Here is a 14,298-nt window from a genome sequence, read left to right as displayed (position 1 = left end):
CAGAGCTGATGCTCCGCAGCTGCAAGCCCACCCCCTTGAGCGGACGAGTCTCCTGTCGCCCTCACGGCACGAGGAAGCAACAGGACATAGTCTGTCCAGGCTGCAGGGACCTTTATAACCAAATGACTAATTAGGCGAAAGTTTTCCCTCGGAAGATATTTGAGTAAGTTGATATAAATATTGGACAGCTGAACCATGAACACAGCTGGGACTCATCCAAATTAGATTATTTTCCAAAGAGGAGAAAGTGAGGTGGATAATTAAAATCCAAGGAGGGAAAAATAAACCCTAAATTTTACTTTCAAGCCTTTAGTTCACTAATCTCCCTCAACACATCGTCACCAGAGTGGCTGAGCAGGAGCCGAGATGGCAAGTTTCATATCACTGACCTCTTGACTGTCTCCCAGAACAGGGGTCAGAAACCATTTCCGTGGTGGGCCCAGGAGTGAATACACTGCAGGCTGTCAGGCCAAGAGCAAACACTGGGAACCGTTCTCACCAAAAGGCTTGTATATTTTTCCAATTTTACGTAAAAATATGGCCCTGGCCGGGTTGCTCAGTTGGTTGGAGCATCGTACCATACACTAAAAGGTTGTGGGTTCAATCCCCAGTCAGGGTGCTTACAGGAGGCAACCAATCAAAATTTCTCTCTCACATCAATGTTTTTCCCTCCCCTTCTCCCTCTCTCTCTCTCTGTCTCCCTTCCTCTCTTGCTAAAATCAATAAACATATCCTCAAATGAGTAAAAAATAAAATAAAAATGTGAAAATCATTCTTTGTCGGTTGTACAAACAGGTGGCAGGGCAGACTCAGCCTACGGGTCATAGTTTTGAGCCCAGTCCTAGAAGAAGGTGATAAACCACAGAAATGGTAAGGTGCGGGTGGCAAGAGAATATGACAGGGAGGAAGCAGAGGGCATGGAACATCTAGAAGGAATAAATTATTAAGAGTAGTTAAGTTAAATTCTCAGGCAATTGTTGCACTTAGTTTTGTTTTGTTTCTTGGTGGTGGCGGTAGTGGTGTTTCTCTGTGTGTTTAAGACCATCTATCAGTTTGGCGAGTGGCAAAAATGAACATTTCTAGGCTGAAGAAGTTCATGCAATGTAAGCCTGTGAGTCCCTAAGCCAAAATGTTGGCGGTGTGGGGAATATTGTGACAAAGAAATAAGTGTTGTGATTATTGAATGGGTGATTTAGTGTTTCTGAAGTCTTAGTGGTCTGAAATTCCATCACGGTGATTTGGGTGTGATTATATCTGAGGACAAAAACAGACCGAGGGGGGTGCCTCTCAGGTGACTTTGTGGCCGACCATTCTGTAACAGCAACACAGCTCCATCCCGTCCACGGGTTAAAAATAACAGTACCAACCCACGGTTCTAACCAACAGTTTAGAAATGAAAGTCTCGGTAACCCTGAGGGACTTCACTGCTGATTCCATATTCTTGTGCTGCCTTTGCTTCTAGCGAGGGTCTCCAAATAGCAATTTTAAGCCTATTTTAGCCTACTTATAATAAGGTAGTCCCCTATTTCATCAATACATCTTCATTTTGATTCAACATGATAAAGAATAATTACAGAATGTTTTTTCAATATATGCAGAAGCCAACAAGGTAAAAAGCTCCACATCCTTCATTTTGGGAGCTCTGCAACATTCCTGCGGGGGCACGGGGTACAGAGAGCCCAAAGGCAGCATGGATTCCAACCCAAACCCTGACAGACAGCTTTGAACCCCGCTGTGGTCCTGCATGAGTTACTACCAACTGGTTTCCTTATGTGTCAAATGTTTGAGTATTACCTGAGGTTAAGCTATGCTAAGAGCCTCACAGTATCTGATAGAGTTGTTGCTTAACAGAATTTAGTTTTTACCTTTTAAATGAAAAATCAGTACTCATCTGTATCACTCTAAGGTCCCTGATTTCCAAAAAATAAAAAATAGAAAACAGTCTGCCCAGACTAATGGCCATGTTTAAGTGACAGACATGAAAAACCTGGTCAGACTCCTTGACCAAACCGGGTGGAAATGAATCTACCTATGCTGATATGAACGCTTCCAGAAATATATAGCCCAGTTAAGAAATCTGTGGTAAAGTATACCCCTCCCCCCAAATTTGGGGTCCTGTGTTTGGTTGACTAAGTTTTAATTCATATGCAGTTAAAAGTAAACCGTTTGTTGTTCATGCAATTTACTTTGATTCTGGAGTCCCATCTTTAGCTACTGGTCATAAAAGTTTGTGTGTGCGCGCACATGAGTGTGTATGAGTGTGTGTGTGAGAGAGAGAGAGAGAGAGAGAGGGGGGCATGTATGTCCCAGCACTCTTTCTCATGGTAAATTAGCATTTCCAGAAACAGTGATTTCCTTTGGCTCTTAGACTTAGCACTGTGCCAGTGAGGGTGGACAACTGAGCTGCTATAGAAATGTTTATTTTGAAAAATAAAATCTAGTGAACTCTGTTCACCTATAGACTGGTTACTTTTTCTCAGTGAAGATTTAGGCAGCAGCAAGGAGGGTAACCTAAACATCCAACCACACCGAGCACCCCAGGAGGGAAATCACAGATTCCTCCCTCCGGATACCCAAGCTACCTCGGTGCCTGTGGCAGAGCAGCCACTCAGTAAATGTTTGTGGAACAGACACTGAACTCGCAATGGTCCAAAGGAGAACTCTACTTTACGAATTCTACCTGTGCTTTGGAATGCAATGTGGGATATAAAAATATATTAAAACACTTCCTGAAGACTTGGAACAAATATACTTCGTGTTGGTGATTCAAAATCCTTTTCAAGGTCAGGAGGATTTCATAATAACTCTACTGCAGCCACCTAGAGAGAGTGACCGGTGGGAATATGGCATGGTCCAGTGCTGGTCCACTCAAAGGTTTGGGGCCATTGGTTTATTCTGTAAACCAGTGGTCTTTGCTGTGTGAGAAAACCTATGTCAGACCCTCCTGGGAGTGTCTCCATGTGCAGAAAAGCCTGCAGAATCTATGTGGGTGGGAAGCACCTGCAAAATGGGGGTGGAGTGGCAGGGAAAGGGCATGTATGCTTTTTAAAGAGGTCCCTCATAATTCTAATGAACCCTCGAACCCCACCTTCCTGCCAAAATTACTGTCTTTTCCACCTAATCATCACCATGACCCAGTGAGACAGTGTTATTTTGCATATTTGCCCTTGAGGAAACCCAGGTGGAGGAAGAAGCCCAGGTTAAGCTGATGTGGAATTCATCTTCGTATGTTAGAGCTATAGTTTCCCTTTTCACTATTTTGAGTTAACATTTATTCCAGTATGAATCAAACCTGACGAATATCATTCCACCCAATATCTTATAGGCCTGTGTACAACCTCCCGGCATAAATGAAGAACCCAGTGCCACAAGGGACACATTCTAATGTTCTTTATTAGTCATCAAAAGACTCCTTTAAAAGGGTAACTCTAAACTTAACAGCTAAAAGAGCTTCATAACAGATGCTCCACAGAATATTTTTGATGATGATTTTAAGCAAAACACACAGACTTTAAGTGTAACTATAATATACTCATTGTTTGACCTGGAGGAAGTTAGCTAAAGCTTCCTGAGACTCATTTTTCCTGACTATAAAGAAGCAAACAGTAATAGCACCAACCTCATAGAGCTGTTGTGAAAACTGAATGAAGCAATGCGCAGAGACAGGCCGGCCCAGAGGAAGGGGCGGATCAATGTGAGCTGCTACTGTTGTTATTTTTTATTTTGGAACAATTTTGATTTGTCCTCCACTAAATGGACTTTGCTCAGTGGGAATCCCAAGAAATGAGGTTAAAACTAAGCAGAAATTAAGTATTTTTACCCCAAATTTGAGCTCGTCAAAGGCATGTCAAAGGTATGAATAAAACATCTCAGTATGCTCCAAGGGAGAAAAGAAAGCAGACATATTAATAATGTGCTGGGCTATTTTTCCTTTGGAAAGATGGCCCAGTTGTTTAGAAATTTGCTCCGTCCCTTCATGTGAATGACAAAACCGCTGGTCTTTCAGCTCCTCCACAGGGGGCGGGCTGGGCAGCTGAGTCAGAGACACGCAAACCTGATGTGGGTTCCAGTCGCTGTCAAAGATGACCACGGTGTCGGCTGCCTGGAGATTCAGGCCCAGGCCTCCAGCTCTGGTGCTCAGCAAGAAAATGAAATACTGGGACCCAGGTTCATTGAATTTCTTCAGTAGAGCAGCGCGATCTTCAGACTTGGTGGTGCCTGAGGGGATCAGAAAAATAAATTTGCCAATTAAGTCCTGTCCGAAAATGGCACAGAGCTAGACAAAAAGGCCTGTTTCCCTGAGAAATATTCAGACTCCTCTTAGCACTGGTGAGGTATTCCCCCGAGGTTTTGCATGTTTGAAAGGAACTTTGAACATTTTCCAATTAAAAAAAAATTAGAAAGATAGGTTTTTCTCACGTCAAGAAGGAACACTGTGTCTATTACCTATGGTTCCAAAATGCTGAAAGAGTTTAAGCCTTTTGGACCGGGCACCTTTGCAACTTCAGGTTCTCCAGCATTCTTATCCTAACCTAAAACTCAATGAAAACATTTTCTGGATGTGTTTCTGTGCCTTCAAACACCAAAAATTTTTAAAACACACATGTGCACACACACACACACAGCAAAAACTGATTATTATAATGGCTTAAAGCAACTTTGCCAATAGGCGTTAGTGTGCGGTCTTGTTTATGCCAAGAGAAAGGAAACAAAAGGAAAATCAATTTCGACCACACTTTACCATTTGAATTGCTACTGAGCAAGATCTGGCTGGTGCAAACATAAAATGTGGATGGAATATTTTTATCCTTGTTAGCAAGACTTGAAGCCACAATAACTAAGAAGAAAAGGAAAGGAATCTCTCATTCTGTTTCTCATGTTGACATTCTCTGCTCTGTTGAGTCCAAAGGACACCAAGCTGAAACCAAACAGCGCAGCATGTCGTACGCCTGGTGATGGCTCATCCCACGGCACCCGAAGAGATCCCAACATAGTGAATGGGCAGGGAGGACCGAACCACAGACTCTGGTGCTCACGTTTCAGACACCCAGGCACCCACACTCGTGTTCCGAACCAGCCACTCAATCGCATCCCGTGGATCTGTAATGTATTCACCTGAACCGCACTGTGGAAGGAAAAAACCCTACCATCTTCTACCTGAACATATTTCACCAGAAAAGTGGCTGCGGAGTTTTGAAAAGGCTTTGGGCTATTGGGAAATACATAGGCATGTTACATGATAGTCCCTAACTGCCTGCTGCAGAAGTATTATTTCTACATGGTGTTCTTTCTTTAAGGATGAAAATGTACTAGCAATTTATTTCAGAGAATTAAAACAGTTAAGTGACTACAGTTAATGGAATCAAGTTACCATGAGGGTCAAGTTTCCAAACATGGGGGGATCTGTTTTTCATATTAATAAAAACAATAAGTACCCTCCTGAGGAGGGAAAAAGAACCAATTCCTTGTATGCAGCGAAAGGAACTTTTGGTGGGGGGCTCTCATTTAATGAAGCAACATTCTTTGGGGCTCATTTTACTTTTTAAATCGCATTCCAAGTTTAGTGACCTGGCCAAATCCTGCAACACTGAATTGTAAGAACTTGAAATTTGGGGGAGAAGCACGAAATGGGCTTTGTTGAATGAGGTTTCGAACATGTGGGACTCACTTTTCTTTTCTTTTTGGCTTTCTACGATCATGGGAACTATTTGTTCACGATTCCCATGGATGATCTGTTCTATCACGAAAACATTTCGCTACCATTATCTTCCCAGTTGCAGTCATTTTTGAAAAATTACTCATAAGAAGTACTGATTCACATATTTATCCTTTGCCTTAAACTAAATAAAAAGGCACAGAAACCAACAACTATAAAAAAATGCTTCTAAAATGCAGAAGTTCCCAGAGGTAATATCTATTTCCTGACAGCAGGGGACAAAAGCTCTGTGCCGATACACTTTGGGTAGAAGTTCAGGTTTGATCCACTGAAAAACAACTGCACGCATTAAGGTCAGTCAGTGGATATGCCTACATGGGATGACATAACCCTAAATGCAAAATAAAGCACCGAAAACCAAAAGCAATATCAAAATTATTTGGTCAAAGGAGATGTTAGGCCTTGAGACAAATATATCAAGCAAATAGACGAAACACATATCTGGCATGCACGTAAACCATATAAATAGCGGGGAACTTGAAACTATAAAGCCAAGGAAAAATATGATTAAATCACTTTTTATGAAAAGCTATGGCACTTTTTTTATTGCAAGGTTCAGAATTTGCCGCATTACCATTTCCACTAGTCAAATGTCCCCCAGTCAAGATCTCTGCAGAGCATCAGCAATCTCTGGCACATTGCTCAGGGAGGTTCGAACTACCCCGTCAGGGTTTCTCCAGGGGCAAATAAATGCTCGCTGTCGGTAGCACAGGATTTCACGTGCATTGTCCCTTGTTCTCTTGGCCTTTGATGTAGAACACCCCCAAGAATACCATCAATAGCAAGGGCAATGGTGGTGAGAACTGCAGAACTTGCCAGAAGGAACACACTGCCAGGCTTTCATGATTACTAATTTTAACTTGGTGTCAAGTGCTTTTGGAAAATTTTGTCTTCTAGGATGTAACTTCACCACTTGCTTTCACTCAAAAATCATTTCCAGTGAAAACAAAGACTATAATGGAAGAGTAACTAAATCTATTCATGCAACCGCAATCTTTGCAGAAAAATCTGCTTAGCTGTCATCAAGCGGTTTTTTTGTTTTTCTTTTTCTTCCCTGAGGTCAAAAATCGGAGACATCAAATTTGGCAATGAAAATCTGAAGTCATTTGAACAACTAGGTTAGGGGGCACCGTGAATGGAGGGGTGTACTAATTTGTCCATGTGTTTATCGACTATTTACCTAAGACCCTCTCCACCCTGTAACAAACGACGGCTGTTTCTTGTGGGTTGAAGTCTGTCTGGCTTCTCCATTCCATCTGTAACACTTGATAGAACTTGCTTACCTGTCTCCTCCAACCTAATGGTAATGGCTTTAACAGCAGGAACACTAAGGGGCTCATCCATCCTGTATCCCTGGTGCCTGCTTATTTTCAATCGATCAATTAAAATTCTTTGATTAAGTTCAAAATCATCCTTAAAATGCTGTTGCTAGAGAAGCAGACTATTATGTTCAGAATTGGTCTATAGCTCACTGGATCTGCCAAAGCAGTGAATTTGGAGGCAGAGGGATCCACGCTAGAGCCTGGTTTCTCCATTCGCCTCACGTGTAACCTTTGGCAAGTTACCTCATCTCTCCAAAACCTTTGTCTTCTCATCTGTTAAATGGGGACCGTATCAGTACCTTGGTAAACAGGGGATAATAGGAGCTTGTTGACTGAGAAAATGCACATGGAATGCTTTGCCTGGCTCCCGCACAGAGCAGGCATTCCATAAAAGTTAGCTCTTACGACTGTTAGTAGTAGCTAACAACAAGGACAGCAGCCAACAGACTGCTTAAAGATACTCTCTGAGCCTGGTGAGACAGCATGAGACATGTGTTTCAAGGAAATCTCTCCTGGTCAGTTTCACAGACTTGAATATCCCTGGGTCGCTATCCTCCAAAAGCTGCGATTCAACTCAAAATGTCACAGAGTAGTCAACAACAGGCAGGTAGGATACCTGTGGGGGAGCGGTGAGGGACAGGGGGCGGACGGGAACACAGAGCTGGCTGCCCCTCACCTGAGCAGCAGTGGGAGGAGGGTTCCCCTTTCAAATGAAGAGTGCTGACCTCGCTCACGGAGACGGGGGCGGGGGGGGGGGGGGGGGGGAAGGATCAGATCAGAGAACAAGACCCAATACAGGACATTTGCCAGAAGAGACAGACTGGGGATGATGGAACCATGTCCTGAATTCCAAATTAGCATTTACTGCACCATTCATCTGTTTCCAGTGACTTTGAAGGAGAGAGGTTAAAAGACTTTAAAACATCAAGTCTGTCAGAGGAGTACTGAATTCGAAAAGTGGTAATACCCTAAGAGGTGGATCTGAAAGAGAATTCACTTAAAATCAAGCACGGCAAGTCTGAGGTTTGGTATTTATCCAGCTACATCTAATTCATGGCAAAGGGAGGGAGGGATAAAATGTTGGATTTAAAATGAAACAAAACCTTTCAATGAAACATAAACTAAGTTGACTTTAACATTCAACAGTAACTTGTATATTACATTAGGTAAAAACTGGCATCAGTAATACTATACTCTTCCATATCTGGGATTCAACACCATCCCGGCTGTAAATTGGCTCCTGTTCCTACTTGCCACTCTTTGAAAGAGTTATCCCCTGTCATGATATGAAAATTTTAATATCTTTCATCTCTAAAGTATTAGAGGTGATATCAAAATCATATAGTAATTTAGGAAGTATCCCTAAACTTACACTTTCTTCCATTCACATTTTCTTACTAATTTTTTAGGGCATGGTATTCAATTTCACTCTTAATATCAGGTAAATATTTTAATAGTTTGCAAAATCCAGGAAACAATGAAGCCCTAAGATATGTTCTGTCTAGTAAAAGAGAGAAGCTTTAATGATAAATAAATATAATTTTAAATGAACTATTACTGTGTCACTGAAAAAAGGAGACATAGCCTTTATCCCCTTAAAACACGCCTTAACACGGCTTATCAAAGTATTTGATATACTTTGATAGGAATAGGAATAGGAATAGGAATAGGAATAGGACATGGATAACCCTAAGAGCAAGGGAGGTCTGTAGGTCTTAGTTCAGTTCAGTTCAGTTGTGGTACTCATAAATGACTCCAGTCCGCTTGCACTGGCTTGTGTGGGGACGAATCGCTCTGCAAATGCTTTCAGCTTGAGGGTATGGAAACTGCTGTCTAGAAAAGCTGCCCCCACCCTGTTGGCTAATTCTTCAACAACTTCACCCCTCCTTTCCCACTGAGGTTGGGTCGAAGTGCCCCTCCTCCCCGCACTCTCAGCAGCACCGGAATTCCTCACTACCCACCATCAAGGCGCAGGTAAAGGAAGTTCCGAAAAGCAAAGTAATCCTCCATGATGGTCATGAGAGACGTCATCTGGCAGAAAAGCAGCACGCGGTGATTAGTTGCTCGCAGTTTGGGCAGAATACGATCCAGCAGCTCGAACTTTCCCGAGGCCCGATACAGCTCAGCCCTGAACCCAAAAACGCAAAACAAGAAGACAGTATTACGGTTGTCTTCTGGCAGGATCCAGTATGACTCTGCCTTTCACAGAATGCCTCGTGCATAGTGAACAATACATAACTGTGGAGTGACTGAAGGAATGCCCACTCCAAAGCAGGGAGGGCAGTTAGTAGAAAAGCAGAATATATTTACACAAAACCCCTAAAGAGTGCATCACGTATGCAGGTAAGATGACAGAAATGGCAACCCTTTCATGTCCCTGATACTTTCTCAGGCACACACACATGTGTATGCTGTATGTACTTAAATCTCCAATCATTAAGAGTATAAAATTGTTAATTTAGGGCACCTAAGATTCATTCAAATACTCATTGAGCACCTACTATGCGTCAAGCACAATGCTAGGCATATGTATAGTGATAAGTAACACAGAATCCCTGCCTTCAAAATGGGTAATTACAAATTGTGATAAGTGCTGAAAAGAAAAACAGCAAGTTGCTATGAGAGAACTTACAGCAACACATTATTACCTTCTTTAAGTGAGAGCAGAGTTTAGCAAACTTCAGCCCTGGCCTGCTGGCTGTTTTTGTGAATAAAGTTTTATTGGGACACAGCCCTGCTCACTCATTTCTGTTTTGTCTATAGCTGCTTTCATGCTACAAGGACAAAGTTGAGTAGGTGTGACAGAGACTTTTTGATCCCCCGAAGGTGAAAATATTTGAGATCTGGCCCTTCAGAAAAAAAAAATTGCTACCCAAAGGTTTTGAGTGTCAGGTGTGACCTCAATAAAGAGATGTGACCCCAATAATTTCAATTAAAAGAAAAGGAAAAGAAAAAGAGACAACAGCTTAGCTAAAACCTAACATAATGAGCAAAAGGTAGCCAGGTGAAGAATGGAGGTTTGGGAGTGGAGAGGACAAGTTACCGGGCTGCGGGAAGAATACGTGCAAAGGCCCTGGGGAGTAAGAAAGAGCCTGGTGGGTCTGGGGACCTGGAAAACTGGGCTGCTGCTTACACAGAAGCAAGCAGAAGACACTGCAGATGGGAGTAGAGAGGCAGCGGGTGGGAATGGGGCAGACCCCGCAGGACTCCGCCCTCCACACTGCATGTGTTAGTTTTAAGTGCGATGGAAAGCCATTGGTGGGGATCGAACGGCGGAGTGGCAGCAGCTGGCACATCTTTTTGTAAGATCCCCATGTACACTGTGTCGGAATGGACCGGGGCAGGGGCAAGGTCCTGGTTTAGGCAGAAGTTCAAGTCAAAAGTATGATGGTAACATGTGCTGCCCTCAGATGGAGAGGCGTATCCATAAGCTAAAGTAGGGCCTTTTTTCCTCCACAACAAACCACTTTTCTCTTTTATCGACAAGGATGTGTTATAATGTTAAACTTTTTTGTAGAATTGATGTTGTTCGAAAAACTTGCCAGTGCACGTGCAGACTGTAGCAATGAGACCTATCATTCGGTAGCTGACTGTATGAGACACTATGTGTTATCTCTAGGAAGACACATTTTCCATTGTAGGTCTTCCCAAGATCTCTCCCCTGTTCTGAGAACTGTCCTCCAGACACCCTCTGTGGCCGTGATTTTAATACGCAACCCTGGCCAACCCGATGGCACCAGGAGTGGCCACAGGACCCAGAGGAAGGGGAGGCGGGGAGGCAGGGGAGCCTAGCAGCACTGGTTCTGGATGGGTCCCAATTCCTGGTTCTCAGCCCAGTGGTACAGTCTGTCCTTGGAGCCAAGAATGACCCCTACATCCTAATAAAACATTTTCCCCGGTGCACAGCAAGCAAAACAGAGGCTTTCTGTTAATATTTTTGTTGTTACAAGGCACGATTCTCTTCAGTGTCCATTGCTAATGAAAAATGTTCCTTACACAGACCATATTCTAACAAATTACTGTAAAGTCATACATATTTATAGCAGATAAGACGTTTCTACTCTTGCATGTTAACATTAAATATCAACTTGAAATTTAATATGATAAATCCTCTTTGAGACTAAGCTACACCACTGGTTATAAATAACAACCCTCTGAAGCTTCAACAACATCTTTAAAACTAGGGTACTATTAAGTCTATTAAATGAGATCTATGTCCTTTGAATAGCCACTTACTCAAGGCATGGAGTAATTTATGCCATTAAAGTGAAAGTGAGTGTTGGTATCATGTTGGCTAACAACTTGGGCGCACTCTGCTGAGGAGACAGGAGGGCTGCGGGTGCAGGCTGGACGTATTTGTGTGATAAAACTTGAGACAGGACTAACACACTAGTTTTTGAAAGAAAATACAATCTTAAGATTTACCCATTTATGACCCCGTTTGAATAGCCCAGGTGTTCAGCAAAGGATTCCTTTAAAAGAGAGAGAAAAAGAAGATGATTAAAAAAACATAAAACAGATAGGCATTTATTAACTTAATGATTACTCTTTTAGTGAGGCCATTCTATCTATTTCTAGAGTATACTTAAACAAAATAGTAAGAAAGACATACTTGTTATAAAATGAACCAGAAACTCAATGTCTTTGAATTCAGACTTGTATTCTGCCAGAAATGTATCTGTGAGCTTCTGCAAGTCTCTAGACTGTCGGGCCGAGATTACAGGGTTAGTTCTCTAATCAAACAGTGATTCGACACCTGCTGGCCCAGGGCTGGGCTGGGCCAGTGCTGGGGATCCAGAAACAATGGAAATATCTGCCCCCAAGGAGCTTAGAGTCTAGACCAGAGGAAGAGCTTAATTCAAGCAAGCGAGGACTAAAATGTGCCATAAATATACTGTGAAAACATCTAACAGTGTAAGCAGTGGTTACACACTGTATTTCAAGTCTTAGTGTAGTGAAACCCTAACACCCCTTCCATGCCGCATTTTTCTCTGTTACAAATAAGGCCCTAAATGTACACCGCTCCCTCAGGCATCTAGCTTTCAGTTTTAAAATGCGGAACTTAATCACCCAATTCCCTCCTCCCTGAGTCTGTGAGAGAAATACATTACTGCTCTCTGGGTGATCTGTCCGTTCCCACTTAAGGGAAGAGAGACCATCTGTGGGGAAGGAGAGGATGTCACACCTTCAGATTAGCCATCAGCTGTCTCCCTTTGCTGCTTCCCTTCCTTGCATGGTCACTGAAGCTTTTCCTCCGAGGGGACCACATTGTTCCCTTTGGGCTCTCCTCTCGAATATGCTATCCATGCAGGCAGCCCCCCAGAATGCTGCCCTGCATGGACAGCAGCCAAAACCCCACCCTGACTCTAAGAACCATGCCGTCTCTCTCCACAGGCAGCCACTCCTTACCAGACCATAGGTACTGACCCTATCTCTAAGCAGGGCTGTAACAACCAGAGATACATGTCAGCATACTGTGATGAGACTAGAGATGGCATCATTTGAAAAATACTGTTTTCATTTCCCTGGTTTGAAGGCTCCTGGGAGGCAGCAAGCCTAACGGAGAGACTGGGCTTCTGGTATGACCTAGTATGAACAACGGTTGTGTAGCAAACAAAACAGACAAGGCGAAAGACGCACACCATGTCTGATTCATACCTGCAATACATCAGCCAGGGACTGTGGTTCTCGTTTCTAGCAATATGCTCCTGGAAGTTTTTTATGTTAAAAAACTTGTAGAGCAAAGTCTGTCTTTCTACTGATTGCCATTTAAAACGTAAATACACGTGCAGTGGAGGGCACGCTAGTTAACCTCCGCTCCTCCACGATCCCCCTGTCCCTCCACGCTCCCCAGGGGCTGCAGGCAGAAGCTTGAGGGGAGGTGGTGCCATCCCCCTTCCTGACATGGCCTAGCGTGTTTCGAAGGTCAATTTTTGTATGATAACCAAAAGGAGGTCAGACCGAGGCTTTATTTTCATAATCTGAGTCCTCAAACCCCTCTATGTAGTGGAGTAAATATCTCCACCTTGTTTTCAGGAAAAGTGAGACGGTGGCTGACAGGCTGACCTAATATGACCCCATTTTCACCATTAGACCCTTTTTGGGCTCTCCCCCAACCCAACACCCAGGCCCACCACTAACCCATTGATACCTCACATCCGTTCAACACATTATCAGTTTACAGGATGCCGCCCACGTTACTTTTTTTTTTTTTTTTAAGTTTGTCCTCTTGTCAGTCCTATAATCCAGCGGTCCCCAAACTTTTTGGCACCAGGGACTGGTTTCATGAAAGACAATTTTTCCACGGGCCGGGGTGGTAGGGCAATGGTTTTGGGATGATTCAAGCACATTACCTTCAAGCTCACCTCCTGCTGTGTGGCCCAGACCATTGATAGCAAGTCAACTACAGTAAAGCTTGGAGAGGCTGGTGATTTACATCAGGTCGTATATGTGAATAAGTTTCCCAAGTTGAGAGTTTCACCCCAGTAGGAGCAATCTGAGTTACAAAGCAGCCTCGGGTACCGACTCACTGCACACTGAATTCTCCTTCTACTACATGTCTAAATGTCTAAATACCTGCGGCTTGTTGGTGGATTTTATCTGGTTTTTTTTTTTCAGTGTTGTTGCTACTGTCATTTTACCTAGACCTAGGGCTTTTTTGTCTGAAGATACTCTGCCCCGTGGAGTTGAAGGCAACAGCAGTATCGGGCGTCTTTCCAATTCCCCAGCCCATTGGGGCAGGGCGCCAGTGTAGCGAGAAGGCGCACAAGAAACACTCTTCTCTGACAGTTACCAAAAATAAGGGAGGAAAAAAGAAATGCCAGAGTCAAGAATGTTCAACCCCATGTGTATACTGGGATTATTAACCCTTAGTTTCCCAGACCCTTCTGTGTATTTGCTTTTCATAGGCTGGTGCAGCCCTCCGAGCCCTGCGGGAACTGCCCCAGGCCCCTAACCCGGTGCGTGGAAAGCAGGCAGTTTGCTGGCAAAGGACCGCCACCTGGGCCGTGTGCATCAGCAGCAACAGTGGAAAGTGAAGGTTACAATTGTGGCTCCTTTTCCTGCCTGCTCAAGTCAATTGTTTCTACTGGGGTGAAACTCTGTCCATTTAGAAAACTTATTCACCTGTGGCGAATAGGGCAGCAAATGAACTCACCCCTAAAAATAGCTTCTTAGCCACTAGAGCGTCAGTGAAAAAGCCTGAATTTACATTGTTGTGATAGAAGCCAGAAAGGAAGAATACGAATCTAAGTAACAGAC

At 43.4% G+C, this 14,298-nt stretch overlaps 1 protein-coding gene across 7 annotated transcripts in view; it reads right to left on the bottom strand.

Annotated features, from left to right (window-relative positions):
* SMARCA2 (SWI/SNF related BAF chromatin remodeling complex subunit ATPase 2) overlaps positions 1-14,298 on the bottom strand; it is a 158,373-nt gene that overhangs the window by 65,289 nt on the left and 78,786 nt on the right. For all 7 annotated transcript variants that reach the window (XM_053924100.2, XM_071221521.1, XM_071221523.1 and 4 more), the window contains exons 22-24: positions 11,464-11,510; positions 9,000-9,166; positions 4,055-4,218 (exon numbers count right to left, since the gene is read on the bottom strand). In XM_053924100.2, the coding sequence (XP_053780075.1) occupies positions 4,055-4,218; positions 9,000-9,166; positions 11,464-11,510 (378 nt within the window). The remainder of the gene's footprint in view (positions 1-4,054; positions 4,219-8,999; positions 9,167-11,463; positions 11,511-14,298) is intronic.

The sequence above is a fragment of the Desmodus rotundus genome, chromosome 1 (genome assembly GCF_022682495.2).
Source record: "Desmodus rotundus isolate HL8 chromosome 1, HLdesRot8A.1, whole genome shotgun sequence".
NCBI lineage: Eukaryota > Metazoa > Chordata > Mammalia > Chiroptera > Phyllostomidae > Desmodus > Desmodus rotundus.
This window is presented reverse-complemented; position numbering and strand designations above follow the sequence as displayed.